Source organism: Felis catus, chromosome E2, assembly GCF_018350175.1.
Source record: "Felis catus isolate Fca126 chromosome E2, F.catus_Fca126_mat1.0, whole genome shotgun sequence".
Classification (NCBI taxonomy): Eukaryota; Metazoa; Chordata; class Mammalia; order Carnivora; family Felidae; genus Felis; species Felis catus.
In genome coordinates, this window is record NC_058382.1 from 10,087,663 (window position 1) to 10,104,114 (window position 16,452).

At 52.5% G+C, this 16,452-nt stretch overlaps 1 protein-coding gene and 1 long non-coding RNA gene across 10 annotated transcripts in view; one reads left to right on the top strand and one right to left on the bottom strand.

Moving 5' to 3' along the window:
- ZC3H4 (zinc finger CCCH-type containing 4) overlaps positions 1–4,451 on the top strand; it is a 44,152-nt gene extending 39,701 nt beyond the window's left edge. For all 9 annotated transcript variants that reach the window (XM_023245813.2, XM_023245812.2, XM_023245816.2 and 6 more), the window contains one exon: positions 547–4,451. In XM_023245813.2, coding sequence (XP_023101581.2) covers positions 547–2,066 — 1,520 coding nt within the window. In that variant the 3' untranslated portion in view covers positions 2,067–4,451. The remainder of the gene's footprint in view (positions 1–546) is intronic.
- Positions 4,022–14,027, bottom strand: LOC123382168. Its single transcript, XR_006590124.1, has 2 exons — positions 13,847–14,027; positions 4,022–6,067 (listed from the first exon to the last, which is right to left on the bottom strand). It is a non-coding gene; the product is annotated as an uncharacterized LOC123382168 (long non-coding RNA).
- Between the last annotated feature and the right edge of the window lie 2,425 nt (positions 14,028–16,452).

Sequence of the window (16,452 nt, forward strand, 5' to 3'; positions counted from 1 at the left end):
ACCGCCCTTCGCCGGGATATGGTAACGCTTCGAGGGGCCTGGGGGCCAGTGTCTGTGAGCCCCAAGCGCAGAAAGAGCGGAGTCAGTGCTAGGTGCTCCCAGGCGCCCAGGGCAGGGCCTGCCATGCTGGGACCTGAGCCCATGGCAGGTGAGGACGAGGTGTCGGAGCCCCGGGCTGGGATCCTGACTCATTCCTCGCTCTGCCCTCGATCTCAAGGTACCGTCCATGCCTCCGCTTTCTCGTCTGTCAGATGGGCGTGATAGTAACACTGCCTTCTGGGTGGTCATGAGAATTAATAAGATAGAGCACATGGGGAAGGATCCAGGAACGGTAGCCAGTGATCTCCCAGGCTTGGTGCTCAGCCCACCTGAGTTTCGTGGCTGTTCGTAGCAGCCCGCAGAGGGAGGGGTTTTTAGGAAAGGAGAAACTGAGGTTCCGAGAGGTAAGAGGCAGAGGAGCCGTTCACCCAGCGGGCCGCTGTGGGTCTGCGGACTGGTGGCGGTGGCGGTGGCCGCTCATCTTCCTGTACCTCTGTTCTTGCTCAGGTGACACCGGAAACTGGTACTCAAGTGATGAGGATGAGGGCGGGAGCAGCGTCACCTCCATTCTTAAGACCCTGAGACAGCAGACGTCCAGCAGACCCCAGGCTTCCGTCGGGGACCTGAGCAACAGCGGGCTGGGGGATCCCCGCCTCCAGAAAGGACACCCCACGGGAGGCCGGCTGGCCGACCCTCGCCTCAGCCGGGACCCCAGACTCACCCGCCATGCCGAGGCTTCCAGCGGGTCTGGCCCAGGAGACGTGGGGCCCTCCGACCCTCGGCTGGCTCGCTCCCTGCCCAACCCAAAGCCCGAAGGCGGCCTTCATTCCAGCCCTGCAGGCCCCAGCGGCTCCAAAGGGTCTGGACCACCCCCTGCAGAAGAGGAGGAAGGGGAGCGGGCCCTGCGGGAGAAGGCCATGACCATTCCCCTGGACCCTCTCCCTGGGCCCCCGTTGCGGGACCCACGGTCACAGCTGCAGCAGTTCAGCCACATCAAGAAGGACGTGACCCTGAGCAAGCCGAGCTTCGCCCGCACTGTGCTCTGGAATCCTGAGGACCTGATCCCCCTGCCCATCCCCAAGCAGGACGCGGTGCCCCCCGTCCCCGCAGCCCTGCAGTCCATGCCCACCCTGGATCCCAGGCTGCACCGTGGCGCTGCCACGGGACCTCCCAACCCCCGACAGCGCCTGGGCACCTCCACAGACCCCGGCGCGTCCAGCTCCAACCTGCCCGACTTCGAGCTCCTCTCTCGCATCCTTAAGACTGTTAATGCCACCGGCCCCTCGGCGGCCCCTGGCTCCAGCGACAAGCCCAGTGACCCCCGGGTGCGGAAGGCACCTACCGACCCTCGGCTCCAGAAACCGGCAGACTCTGCTGCCTCCTCCCGGGCTGCCAAGCCCGGCCCCGCCGAAGCACCCTCTCCAGCCGCCAGCCCCAGCGGGGAGTCCTCCCCACCAGCCACCGCCCCCTATGACCCCCGAGTGCTGGCTGCCGGCGGGCTGGGCCAGGGCAGCGGGAGTGGGCAGAGCAGCGTGCTGAGTGGCATCAGCCTCTACGACCCCAGGACTCCCAACGCAGGTGGCAAAACTGCGGAGCCAGCCGCCGATGCGGGCACCCAGCCCAAAGGCCCTGAGGGCAATGGCAAGAGCTCGGCCGCCAAGGCCAAGGAGCCCCCATTCGTCCGCAAGTCCGCCCTGGAACAGCCTGAGTCCGGGAAGCCCGGTGCAGACGGGGGCACTGCCACAGCCACAGACCGATACAACAGTTACAACCGCCCCCGGCCCAAGGCCTCCGCGGCCCCCACCGCCACACCGGGTGCCCCGCCACCAGAGGGCGCCCCGCCCCAGCCTGGCGTGCACAACCTGCCCGTGCCCACCCTCTTTGGGACTGTGAAACAGACGCCCAAGACGGGCTCTGGAAGCCCATTTGCTGGCAACAGCCCAGCCCGCGAGGGCGAGCAGGACGCGGGGTCCCTGAAAGATGTTTTTAAAGGCTTTGACCCCACTGCCTCCCCGTTTTGCCAGTAGTGTTAAGCTGGAGTCAAGCGCTCCCCGCACCCCACCCTTCCCAGGGCAATATTTAAGGGTAGCAACGAGAGTTGGGAACTTGGGGGGAGGGGGGCTCTGGGTGGTTCCCCCCCCTTTTTTTTCTCTCCCTCCCCTCTTCTCTCTTTCTTTTTTAATAGTACTTTCTTTGCAACATATAAATTGTATATAACCATTTTCAGTCAGTTCTGGTCAGTGCTGCGGGGCTCCCAGGCTCCCGCCAAGGAAACCTACTTGTGCACATGAACAGTTGGAAGTCCCCGGGGCCTCAGCCCCAGCGGGCCCTTCCTCTGGCCAGGCTCAGTTATCAGGGACTCTCTGAAGGCTGGAGCCCCAGTCTGGTGGCTGGAGGTCCAGTGGGTTTTCTGGGCAAAGCTGGGCCCCTCCTCCTCCCCACCCGCCCCCCCCCACCCGCCCCCCAGCCCACACCCGAGGACAAAGGGAACAGTAGGTGTCAGAAGGCGCTGAACGCTGCTCACCCCGTGTGAGCGAGGAGAGATGAAGCCGAGACCGTGGGCAGACCCTGCGTCGAAGCAGGTCCAGGCATTTCTAGAACCCCATCCCCTCTGCGGTGGGCCGGCCCCGACGACCCGCTTCAGGGGCCCGAGGAAGGAAAGAATTTGAAAGAAAGGCAGAGAGCCCTTGGAAGCTGTCTGAGCTGGGAGAGGCACAGCCATTTCTGCTCCCGTCTCCTGTGGATTCGCACACCGGCTTCCCTGCTGCCCTCCGTCCAGAGTTCGTCCTCAGACCTGTGCCCTCCGCCCACATCAGAAGACTCCAGGGTGAGAGACGAACCTGGAGACGGCAGGGCTGGTGTGGGGCGGCATCCCCCAAAAGCTGCCTCCAGGAGGCAGCCTCCGCAGACCGCGTGTCTTCTGTCAGTATTAGCTCTCGTTTTGTCCCGTCGCGGCCACGCCGTCCTCCCCTCAGCCCGGGGTCTTTCCTGGTCCCCCGAAGCCAGAGCACCCAGTGTGCCGGCCCCAGCCCCTCTGGGGACAGCTCAAGGATCCGTGGCATGGCCGCTCCGCCAGGCTCCCGACAAGAGCCCCGGGGGGTTCTTGCAAAGTGTTTCTGTTCTCCGCTTGCTTTGAACCTCCTCCCGCCGCGTCTGATGTAGGGCCCGTGGTTTTAGTGTGTTTTTCTTCCCAGCTAACAGGTGCACGGGTTCAGAGGTATGTCACAGTGTTGGATTTGGGGGGCTTGAGGAAAGGGCAGGAGACTAGCCAGGGCAGGGTGGGGGGCCGCTGGGCCTTCTCTAGGAGAGAACCGGCAGGACCCCCGCTTGCAGGTGGAGGGCGTGGAACCAGAAGCCTGCATCCTGCTCCCCTCCTCCGGCTGAGCCGGGATGGGGGCAGAGACATCTGCACTGGACTCCCCCCACCTGCCCCAGGGCCCCGGCTGAGGTCCCGCCCCATCCACAGAGCTCCAGAAAAGGCTCGCCCTGTGGATGGGACCTGGGGAGGCCGGCCCATGGCTCCGGGGTCCTTTCTCCCTGTGCATAAGCAGGTGCTGGCCATCTCTTGCCTTGCTCTTGTCCCATCACCCCAACTGCCTTGCTAAAGGCCCCCATCTCTTTCTTGCTAATAATGAAGAAAACTGGTGATCCAGCCAGAGGGTTCCCCTCCCCCCTCCTTGGGGTGGGAGGTGAATGAGGCTCCTGTACCAAACCCCTCTCCCCCGGAAGAAAAACTGTCCAGTTTGGGGCCAGAAGCACGGGTGGGAAGAGGCAGCCCGCAGGGTCAGTGCGCCGTGATCAGGTTGGTTTGGTTCGTCTCTGTCTATTTCGTTTTGTGGTTTTTAAACAATCATTAGTGAGATTTTTCTTCAGCCACCGGTGTTGGCCTTGAAGCAAAGGGCTGCAGCCCTTGATGTTTGTAAAATAAGTAAAGATACACAGTGTGGCTGTGGGTTTTTTGTTTTTTGTTTTTTGTTTTTTGTTTTTCCTTCTCTCTCTCCCTCCTTTGAGAATTTTCTTTTGTAAAAGCAAAATTAAATACTTTTTTAAAACCGAAATCTGTGGATGAAATAGAAGCTGGAACCCTCCTCTAGGAATATTCAGCCTAAGAACCTCACGGGACTATGAATTCCCCCCAAAATTTTCATTTGCCATCAGGCCAAGCTTTTAAAAATAAAATGTTCTCTAACCAGGATTGTAACAAAAGTGTAAATATTACTTCAGAGTTGAAAGTTGATGGTGCAAATATGTATATAACGTACTGTATTTTTACAATGATCATCGCATGACTGTCCCAGCTCCCTTTTTGTACTCCTTCTCTGTCTTCCAGAAATGTCACCTGCCCTTTCTCCTGTGGTCTCTTAATCCAATAATTGTATTACTGCCATTAAAGGATGCAGTTATTTTAAAAACCCTGCGGTCTTGCCTCTCTGTGCCGCTCCCACCATCCCCCACCCTGGGAATGAGAAAAGCTGGATCGGTTCTCGCGGTGGCCGGCCCCCAAGGTGACATTCGTGATGACCTCATGGGATCGGGGCCTCCGAACCGCCTCTGCTTTCCTTAGTGGTTGGCACCTGCCTCCCACGGTTCCTGAACCCCCGCTTTGGGCCAGTCCCTGCATTCAGAGACACAGCGGTGAGCTGCACGGCCCTGCCCCCGTCCAGCCCACGGAAGGGGCCAGCGTGAACTTGCAAGACCCCCGGGCTGGCTCCTGGGGATGCTCCAAAATGGGAGCCCTGACCAGCGCAGACTAAATGCGTGCGTCTCCTCACAATTCATATGTTGACACCTGTTTTCCCACCCCCACCCCCACCCAATGCCACGGTATTAGGAGGTGAGGCCTTTGGGAGGTGATGAGGTCAGGAGGGTGGAGCCCTTCCACTGCTTGCTGGTCTAGGCTGCTAAGCTCTAAGTTCATGTCACAACCTCAGGATGCGATCTTTGAATTTCTTCCAATTCATCCATTACTGAGTAAGGTTGATTTCACCTGCAGCTCAAAGTTCCCAACTCCCCTTGGCTTCAACAGCCAGGAGTCCAGCATTTCTGGAAGGTCAACAGGGCAGTCCAGGGTTGGTCAGCTTGGAGTGAGTTGTGAATTCACACAGGTCCTGACCGGTTTTCAGACTGTCGGTCACCCCCTTGTGATCGCAAGATGGCCAGAGGGCCCGACAGCCTTCGCCTCAGCCCAGTGTGGGAGCAGGGAAGGAATTCTGTACCTTCTCAGGAGCAAGGGAAGAGTTCTGGAAGTCCCTCGGGACCCTTCCTGTCCGGTCTTGTCAGCCAGGATCAGATTGTGCGCCCTGTCCTGTGTTGGTCCCAGGGAAGAGGAGAACAGAAGTCTTGTGTTTAGTCGTTAACAACGACAAAGATCCAGCATCCTGAGGCTGAGCCCGCGAGGCTCTGTAAGGTGGGGGGAGGCACAGGGGTTGACAGTTACAGTGACAATACAGCCAGCAGTCAGGCATGGGCACGCACCCATGGTGCATCAGATCCTGTCGGCGACCCTGGGCTCCTGCTGAGGCGACCCACCGGCCTGGGGCAGGGCCCTGCAAGGGGAAGGGAGCTGGTGCCTGGGTCACGTTGGCAGGTCCTGGAGATCCTCGAAGGCGGTGCTGCGGACACAGGGAGAGAATCTGGAGAGTCTGTGTTCAGGTAAGGTAGTGACTGGGTCATGCAGACCGGAGCCTAGAACCTTCTTTCTCGCGGGCATAGGAAAGGGATTGGCTAGGGCGAGCCTGCTGGGGTGACAAAGCAACAGGAGCAGGCAGCTGGGGAGCCAAGAGACTTGAGACTTGGGGGGGGAGATGGGGGTCGGTCACAGTCACACGCGGTGGGTGACCGCGAGGGATCAGAGAAGATGTCTGGTCAGCCCAGTGGAAGGCAGAGATGGCACTTCAGAGGAGGACGAGGTCTGGGAACTGGCCGAAAGCAGCTGTGGTCGCAGGCTGGGGGGCTCCTGCACAGAGCTGGTCAGGAGAGTTGCAGGAACGGGTGGCATCTCCAGAAGTGCGTGAAGCCCTGAGTATCACTGTTGGAGGAAGAAATGGAGCCTGAGGACAGAAGTGGCCATTGGGCACCGGCTGGTGATTGAGGCCAAGAGCTGTGTCAAGAGCCTTCCACTTTCACCCAATTCCTGGGGCATTAGGACCGGCAACCATGCCAGGTTGTCCTCAGGCACCTGACCCCGCCCACGGCCTGGATTCCACAGGTGTGAACATGGTACCATACACGCTTTATCACAGTCCAGCCATCTGCCCATCCCCCTCTCCACCCATCCATCATATTTGGATGCATTTCAAAACAACTTGCAGACATCAGAACACAGAGTTCAATATTCACAGTCCTTTTTTTTTTTTTTTTTATGTTTATTTTTGAGAGAGACAGCGAGAGCAGGGTAGGGACAGAGAGAGAGGGAGACACAGAATCCGAAGCAGGCTCCAGGCCCTGAGCTGTCAGCACAGAGCCCGACGCGGGGCTCGAACTCACAGACTGCGAGATCATGACCTGAGCCGAAGCCGGATGCTTAACCGACTGAGCCACCCAGGTGCCCCTAGGATTACTTTTTTTTAAATGTTTATTTATATTGAGAGGAAGAGTGTGCTTGAGCGAGGGAGGGGCAAAGAGAGAGGTAGAACGAGAAAGAGAGAGAGAATCCCAAACGCAGAGCCTGACAGGGGAGGGACTTGAACTCACAAACTGTTAGGTCAGGACCTGAGCTGAAATCAAGGACCAGAAGCTTCACCCACTGAGCCACCCAGGTTCCCCGTGAGGATCTGTTAAGACTAGTATAGAAACAACTGTTTAAGATGGGGAGTGTATCAGTTGTGTTAGTAAGGATGGGCAAGGTTATGCTGCAGAAACACAAACTCCCAAATCGCAGTGGCTCATTCATTGGTCGGCCGGAAGCTCTGCTCATCATAGCCACTGAGGAAGGGACGCGCGCTGAGGCTCCGCCCCTGAAACCACTTGGTGAGGGAAGGCGGAGGATAGCAGCCCCCCACCCCGCCAGCCCTTAACTGCTTCTTTCCCAAAGCCATGGACTTCACATCTATTGTGTTTCATTGGCTAAAGCGGGTTCCAGCCAAACTTCCAGGGGTATCGGGAGGTGCTATTCTGCTGTGGGGCCCGAAGACGGACAACTGGAGCTGCTTGGAGACCAGCGCTAATGCCTCCACACCAGCCCTCCCAGGTTCTCCCAGGCATCCTTCTTGCCTGCAGGGGTCCTGCCACGGGCTACAGCAGCCAGCTGAGGAAGTATGGTGGCCTGGAGAAGGTGTCTTCCACTGCCCGGGAGCGTCGCTCACCCAAAGCCCCAGCACCTGAAATTCACCGCGACATTTGCATGGAGGCCACGCCCCGACAGGCCGCTCCAGCCAATGAGTGAGTGGGGTGGGGCTGGGGATGGCGTTCTCTGGGGAATCCGGCTGGAGAGAGCCAGAAAGCACTCAGGCGCTAGTCCTCCTGGATCAGGGCCCCACCCTATCCCCTCATTTAAACGTAATTAATTACCTCCTTAAAGGTCCCCTCTCCAAATGCAGCCACACTAAAGGTTAGGGCTTCAACAAATGAAATTTTGAGAGGACACACTTCAATCCGTCGCACCCACTCTGCCCCATTCCACCATATCCCTCCAAAAGATGATTTGAAAGGCAAAATCTTTTAAGCATTCCTTCTTATTTCTTCTGGTGGTTACTCTGTTTCTCTTAAACTGTGTCAGCTTTAGGTGTTTTTTTTATCGACTTCCTGCTCCCTCCCCTCTTCCTTACTTTCAGGTTTGTCTTGTAACTTGACACACTATGACACATTCCCTGTGCCCTATTCTCTCAACCAGCACTGCCCATTAATTAGAATGTTCCGCCGGGATGGAAATGGACTCTCCCCTGGCTGTCCAGGAAGGCAGCCGCTGGGCCCATGTAGAGACACTGAGCACTTAAGCCCAGGTACTGGATTTTAATTTTTGGTTAATGTGAATTTATATGTACATAGGCCATGTAGGGGTGCCTGGGTGGCTCCGTTGGTTAAGTGACTGACTCTTGATCTCAAGATTGTGAGTTCAAGGGTGCCTGGGTGGCTCGGTCATTTAAGATCTGACTTTAGCTCAGGATATGATCTCACGGTTCGTGAGTTTGAGCCCCGGATCAGGCTCTGTGCTGACAGCTTGGATCCTGGAGGCTGCCAAGGGCTCTGTGTCTCCCTCTCTCTCTGCCCCTCCCTTGCTCATGCTCTGTCTCAAAAATAAACATTAAAAATTTTTTTTTTAATTAAAAAAAAGATTGTGGGTTCAAGCCCCATGCATTGGGCTCTGCGCTGAGTGTGAAGTTAAAAAAATAAATAAGGGGCACCTGGATAGCTCACTTGAGTGTCCAACTGTTGATTTCAGCTCAGGTCATGATCCCAGAGTCCTGGGGATCAAGCCCTGTATGGGGCTCCAGGCTCAGCATGGGGTCTGCTTAAGATCCTCTCTCTCTTCCTCTGCCCCCTGACCCCACCACCGTTCACGGACTCTCTCTAAATAAATAAATAGGCCCATGTGCCCAGTGGCTGCCATGCGGGACAGCACAGCCCTAAATCCTACATACAGCACGGGACTTCCCAGCTCTTAAAGTGATCACAATTAACCAATTTGCTTTCCTCTCCGGACCTCCCGCCTCCTGGCAACTTGTATTCATGGTCAGGCTTGGTAACCGTGTTTGCCACCGTAATAAATTATCACAAACTTAAGGGGCTTAAAACCAATGCAAATGTATCCTGTTATGATCCTGAAAATCAGAAGTCCAAAGTCAAGGTGTTAAGCAGGGTCGTGTTCTTCCTGGAGGGTTCAGGGGAGAATTCATTTCTTTGCCCTCTCCAGCTTCTAGAGTCCTCCTGCAGTGCTTGGCTCCTGGCCCCTTCCTTCTGTCCCTCTGACCTCTTGCTCCTGTTGTCACATCTCCCACTATTAACTGGTCCTCCGGCCTCCCTCTTGTAAAAGCCTTTAATGCGCCCCTAATTCCTGGAACCCGAGAACGCTACGGTATATGGCAAAAGGAAATTTGCTGGTGGGATTAAGTAAGGGTCGTGAGATGGGGAAACAATCCTGCGTTATCTGGGTGGGCCTGATGTCATCACAAGGACCCTCAATAAATACGAGGCAGGAGGGGGGCACCTGGGTGGCTTAGCTGATTAAGTACCTGACTGCAGCTCAGGTCATGATCTTGTGGTTCGTGAGTTCAAGTCCCCCGAAGGGCTTTCTGCTGTCAGCACGGAGGCTGCTCCGGATCCTTTGTACCCCTGCCTTTCTCTGCCCTTCCCCCGCTTGCACTCTATTTTTTTTCCTCTCTCTCTCTGCCCCTCCCCAGCTATTTCTCTCTCTCAAAATAAATAGATTTACTTAAAAAAAAAAAAAAAAAAAGGAGGCAGGAGATCAGAGAGGTTAACTGAGAAGCAAAGTTTGGAGTGGTTCAAGGAAGAGGCCCCAAGCCAAGGGGAGCAGCTGGCTTTCAGGCCATGCTTCCCACCAAACCCCCAAGCATTGAAAACAGGTGCATTTGGGGCACCTGGGTGGCTCAGTCGGTTGAGCGGCCGACTTCCGCTCAGGTCATGATCTTGCAGTTTGTGAATTCGAGCCCCGTGTTGGGCTCTGTGCTGACAGCTCAGAGCTTGGAGCCTGATTCGGATTCTGTGTGTGTGTGTGTGTGTGTGTGTGTGTGTGTGTGTGTGTGTCTGCCCCTCCCCCACTCACAATCTGTCTCCTTCAGAAAGAAAGAGGAAGGAAGGAAGGAAGGAAGGAAGGAAGGAAGGAAGGAAGGAAGGAAGGAAGGAAGGAAGAAAAAAAACAGATGCATTGGGGCACCTGGGAGCTCAGATGGTTAACCATCTGACTTCGGCTCAGTGCATGATCTCATGGTTCGTTGGTTCGAGTCCCGCATTGGGCTCACTGCTATCAGCACGAAGTCGGCTTGGGATCCTCTGTCCCCCTCTCTCCCTCCCTCTACCCTGCTCACGCTCTCTCTCAAAAATAAATAAACATTAAAAATTTGGGGGGCGCCTGGGTGGCTTCATCGGTTGAGCGTCCGAACTCGGCTCAGGTCGTGATCTCGGGGTCTGTGAGTTCGAGCCCTGCATCGGGCTCTGTGTTGACAGCTCGGAGCCTGGAGCCTGCTTCTGATTCTGTGTCTCCCTCTCTCTCTGCCCCTCCCCCGCTCACACTCTGTCTCTGTCTCTCAAAAATAATGAATAAAAACACTAAAAAAAATTTTTTTAAATAATAATAGCCAGTAAGAAATATAAAGGCAAAGCATGACTTCACATAGAATGGGGGGAAAATGGGGTGAGAGAAAAACATTTTAATAGAGTTGAGTTACCCAACGGCTTATGAACTACGGAATGGTGTAATAAGCTTTTCTTGCGAGATTATCACAGATCAGTGAATAAAGAAAATTCATCTCCTACAAAAAGACAAAAAAAAAAAAAGAAAAAAGTGAAAACATTAAGTTAACTGAAAGAAGCCAGACAGGGGCTCGTGGGTGGTTCAGTCAGTTAAACGTCCGACTTCGGCTCAGGTCATGATCTCGCGGTTCGTGGGTTCGAGCCCCGCGTCGGGCTCTGTGCTGACAGCTCGGAGCCTGGAGCCTCCTTCAGATTCTGTGTCTCCCTCTGTCTGCCCCTTCGCCACTTGCACTCTGTCTCTTGCATTGTCTCAAAAATAAATAAACACTAAAGACAAATTTCATAAAAGAAGTTTATTTATATTAATTTAAAATTTTTTTTCAACGTTTATTTATTTTTGGGACAGAGAGAGACAGAGCATGAACGGGCAAGGGGCAGAGAGAGAGGGAGACACAGAATCGGAAACAGGCTCCAGGCTCTGAGCCATCACCCCAGAGCCTGAGGCGGGGCTCGAACTCACGGACCGCGAGATCGTGACCTGGCTGAAGTCGGACGTTCAACCGACTGCGCCACCCAGGCGCCCCATATTTATATTAATTTAAAAAAAAAAAAAAAAGAAGCCAGACACAAAAGCCCCCCCCCCCCCGCCAACATGTCCAGAACAGGGGTTCTGTCGGAAGAGCTGGTGACTCTCGATCTCAGGGTCGTGAGTTCGAGCCCCACAATGGGTGTAGAGATTACTTAAAAATAAAATCTTCAAAAAAAAAAAAAAAAGACCATTACAGTGAGGAGGCTGTTCTGACCTCAAGAGGTCTCTGCAGGTGTCTCCAGGTCAAACAGGAAAGGGCATTGCTTCTCTATGGTGAGCTGGGTTGGCAGTTGGGGAAGTTGGGTCAGAGAGAGGAAATAAGTCACCAGTGTGGTTTGACAGGAAACGTGTCCTGTGGTCAGTGGGTCTCGGGAGATGCTGGCAAAAGGACATGTCCCACATTTCCGAGCTCAGTTAGCACTAGGAGAACTGAGGTTCGAGGCCTGCGGGGGCCGGGGGAGAGTAGCCTAAGGTTTGGTCGAGGGGGAGACAGAGGGTAACGGTGAGCACCTGGTCAGAGGAAATGTTACAGTTGTGTCGCAGGACTTAGAGAGCAACCTGAATAAAATGCTTGGTTTGTGGGTCACATGACCTGCCCTGTGATCCCTCAACACACGCTCAAAAGTCCTGCCACAAAAGCCGATCCTTTGTCTCTGGTTCATTGTTGTGGCCACGGTGGTTGGAACGGGGCCTGACATCAGGTCAGCTCTTTTTTCTTTTTAAAGCTTATTTATTATTATTATTATTATTATTATTATTATTATTATTATTATTTTAATTGTGCATTTAGTTTTGAGAGAGAGAGAGCGTGCGTGCGATAGAGGGAGGGGCAGAGAGAGAGGGAACGGAGGATCCGAAGCAGGCTCCAGGCTCTGGGCTGTCAGCAGAAAACCCGATGCAGAACTCGAACTCACAAACCGTTGAGATCACGACCTGAGCTGAAGTCAGATGCTCAGGCAACTGAGCCCCCGGGGAACCAAAGTTTATTCATTTTGAGAGAGAGTGCACTTGTGAGTGGGATGGGGAGGGGAGGGGAGGGGAGGTGGGGGGTGGGCAGAGAGCTAGGGAGAGACAGAAACCATGGGATCACCATTCGATCCGATCCCATGAACCGTGAGATCATGACCTGAGTTGAGATCAAGAGTTGGACACAAAACCAACTGAGCCACCCAAGCACCCCCAGGTCAGCTGTTGATAAAAATATATTAAAAAATTGGGAGGGGGGCACGGGGGGCGCCTGGGTGACTCAGTCAGTTGAGCGTCCGACTCTGGAATTTGGCTCAGGTCATGATCTCATAGTTTGTGAGATTGAGCCCCACATCAGGTTCCATGCTGATGGTGCAGAGCCTGCTTGATATTCTCTCTGTCCTTCTCTCTCTTCCTCTCCCCTGCTTGCTCCTTCTGTCTCTCTCTCTCAAAAGAAGTCAACTTTAAAAAATGTTTTTTAATTTATTGAGATGTAATTGACATAGAACATTGCGTAAGTTTAAGACACATGTTACTTTGATCCTCACTGATTACATATATACATGTGTATATGTATACACACACACACACACACACACACACACTTATATATAGTATTTCAATAGGATTACCACTGTAACGTTAGCTAACACCTCCATCATGTCACACAATTTTCATTTCCTTTTCATGGTGAGTAGATATATATCCTGTAAAAGAATACCAATGCCCGCTTCCTGCTTCCCATCCGCAGATATGGCTGCGTTGGTCCGGGATGAGGCTGGAGCCTTAACTTGTCTTTAAAGCTCCCGGACAGTTTGTGTATTAGCACCACTGATCAAATTACCAGTGCAGAGGCAGCTGGCCAACATCACGATCTGTCTCTTTAAGGAGGATTTGTTTTCTCTGCCCTGACCCTTTCTGGCATTCATTTCTCTTTCCCTTCTCATCAGTCTAAACCATTTCACCAGCCAAGAATGTGAAAAATGTGTCTCCAATATTTTCTGTTCCACTTAATCCCATTTAATGCTTAGCATTCATTGCCAGCAGGCAGGCTGTTACAGCCCAGTTGAACTCCCTCCCAAGTTCAACCCCCTCCGGAGTTCCCAACTTGCCTCCCCCTCCATAAAATCTGAGCTCTTCTCGCTGGGAGATAAAGATCAGGTCTCGCAGACAAGGTTCCAGAGGGGGATGGAGAGCTACGGAAGGGTTTCAGCTAGAGACACATCACTAGCTGCTCATTTAAAACATCCTCTCTGGGGTGCCTGGGTGGCTCAGTCAGTTAAATGTCGGACTCTTGATCTCGGCTCAGGCCATGATCTCATGGTCTGTGAGTTCAAGCCCTGCGTTGGGCTCTGTGTTGACAGAGCAGAGCCTGCTTGGGATTCTGTCTCTCTCTCTCTCTCTCTCTCTCTCTCTCTCTCTCTCTCTCTCTCTGCCCCTCCCCTGCTCAGTCCTTTCTCTCTTTCAAAATAAATACTTAAACATACGCTAAAGACATATATGTCAGTTCATGCTACCCCTCAGCTCAAAATCTCCCCAACTCCCATCACACTTAAAATTAAAGAGGAAGCCTTCACCCACGAGACACCAACAACCTGACTCTCCATCTGGCTTTGACTTCCTCTCCTCTCCCCTTGCTCATTTTGCTCCAACCACGCGGGGCCCCCTGGCTATTCTTCCAGCACGTCAAGCACACTCCAGCCTCAGGGCCTTTGCACTTGCTATCTATCCCCTCTGCTTGGAGTACTCCTCCTCCTCATCACCTCATTGATAACTCTCTGTCACTCATATTGCCACTCATATGTCACATCCTCAACACTCAGAAGCTTAAAATAATAAACACGTATTATTGCGTTTAGTTTCTGTGTATCAGGAAGTACCCACAGGAGCAGCTTAGCTGGGGAGGTTCTGGCTTGGGATTTCTCATGAGGTTCTGGTCAGAGCTGTGGTCCCCCAAGGGCTTGACGGGGACTGGAGAACCTTCCAAGGAAATCCGCTCATGTGGCCGGCAAGCTGGTGCTGGCTACTGGCCTGTTCACCAGGCTGTTTGTGTGTCCTCACGATGTGGCAGCTGGCTTCCCACAGAGAAAGGTGGGAGTGACAATGTCTTTTATGACCCAGCCTTGGAAGTCACACTCTGTCACTTCCACAGTATTCTACTGGCCACACAGAGCCCTCCTGAGCTGGGGTGGGGATGGGGGTGGGGGTAGCATGATCTGATGTATGTCTTTAGAATATGGGATGAGACAACACAAACTGTGATGGCTGAGGTCATCTCAGAAGCTCGCTGCCATATGCTCTTGTCATTCTCTACCTCATCACCTAGATTTATTTCCTGGATGGATTTACCTTCCTGAAAATATATTAATCCTTCCTTGGTCTCCCTTTCCCAGTGCTGCCATGTCCATAGGGGCTGGGACACATCATTTTTCTGTCTTGTTCACTGCTATATCCTCAGGGTCTTAGGCAGAACTTGGTACATCGTAGATACTCAATAAATATTTGCTGAACTACTAAGTGGAGAATGTACCCTGAGGGCGTTCTGGAGACCAATAAGTGGGCTGGTTTCAGCTGTCCAGGTGACAGATAGCAAGGGTTTGAACTAGGAAAGAAATGGAGAGAAATTGATAGCTATTGGCAGGATCTCCTGTCCTCTTGCAAGTGTCTTACCTCTCCCCGCTACAACCCAGCCTTCGCAGGGAGGTGGAAGTGTTCTTAACAGATCAGTGGAACGTCATTTGTCCCCTGCATAAATCGTCTATGGCTTTCTACTGCACAGTGTCAGGAGTTACAGGTGACCCAGGAACTAAAGGGGGTAACCTCGGAAGGCCCTCTTGCTCTGGTTGGGGTTAAGGTGGCCAGAGAGCTGCTTTTGTGGATTCAAACGATCTCTACACATTGTAGGGCCTCTTAGAAAATATAATTGTGATGGCTGCCCAAGGAAGGAAAGGAAACCATCTCGTGATGGTAAATGATTGTTTATGTTCAGTGTCCTACACTCAGTGTAATTTTTCTGGGCCCCAGATTCTTTCTGCAAGGCTCTGATCATGGTTTATCTGGTCCGTGCCTAGTCAGAGTTCAGGTTTCAACTAGGCTGGGTTAGGTGCCCTCTCTGGGCTCCTCTAGTCTCCTGGGCTTTCCCTAGAATGTACTTACTTAGGATGTTTATTGCTTATTTTCTGCCTGTATCTCTAGAACGGAAGCTCCATGAGAGCGAGGAGTTTTCCAATCCATGAACATGGTATACATCTCCATTTATTTAGATCTTTAATGTTCCTCAACAGTATTTTGTAGTTTTCAGTGTAGAAATCTTGCATGTGTTTTGTTAAAATACTTCTGAAGGTATTTTGGGGTTTGATACTATTGTAAACAAACTTTAAAAAAAATATATGAAAAAAAATGTTTTAAGTAGACTCTGCACCCAACATCGGGCTTGAACTCACGACCCCGAGATTAGAGTTGCAGGCTCTACCAACTATGCCATCCAGGCAGGGGGCCCCAGGAACTTATTTTTAGTATCATTTTGCAACTGTTTCCTGCTAGTATATAAACATAAAATTGATTTTTTGTATATTGATCCTGTACCCTGAAATCTTGCTAAATTCACTTATTAGTTTTAGTAGTTATTTTGATTTTTTGGAATTTTCCACATAAGCAATCACATGTGCAAATATCAACAGTGCTAATCTTCTATTTTATGTCGATGCCCTTCTATCTATTTATTTTGCCTATTGCACTAGTGAGGACCTCCCATACAATGTTGATTAGAAATGGGGAGAATGAAAGTCCTGGCTTCGTTTCCAATTTTAGGGGAAAAGCAGTCAATATTTCACCACTAAGAATGGTGCTGGTTGTGAGTTTTTTGTAGATGTCTTTGATCAGATTGAGAAAGTTCAGGGCAGAGAATGTTGTCTGTTTTTGTGTGTGTGTGTGTGTGTGTGTGTGTGTGTGTGTGTGTGTGTGTTTTTAAGGTTATTTGTTTTTTGAGAGAGAGAGCACGAGTTGGATAGAGGGAGAGGGAGAGATCATTTCAAGCACGCTCTGCACAGTCAATGCAGAGCCAGATGCGGGCCTCAAACCCATCAACTGTGAGATCATGACCTAAGCCAAAATCAAGAGTTGGGCAGTCCGCTGACTGAGCCACCCCGGTGACCCCCCCCCCCCTTTCTGCCCCTTTTTGACAGATTTTAAGTAATCTCTCCACTCGAGGTGGGGCTCAAATTCGCAATGATGAGATCAAGAGCTACGTGCTCCCCTGACTGAGCCAGCCAGGTGCCCCAAATTTTGTCTGTTTTGTTTACTGATTTGTACCAAATGTGTAGCATAACTGTCAGGGAGTGAGTGCTGAGTAAATGATGAATGAATGAAAGATCAAATGAGTATAAGCTGCATGGCACTGGGGCTAGTAATGTAGCATTGGACTTATCTAATTAGCTATGTGACTTAGGATACGGTAACCGCTCTGTCTCCCTTCTCTGTAAAATGGGTAT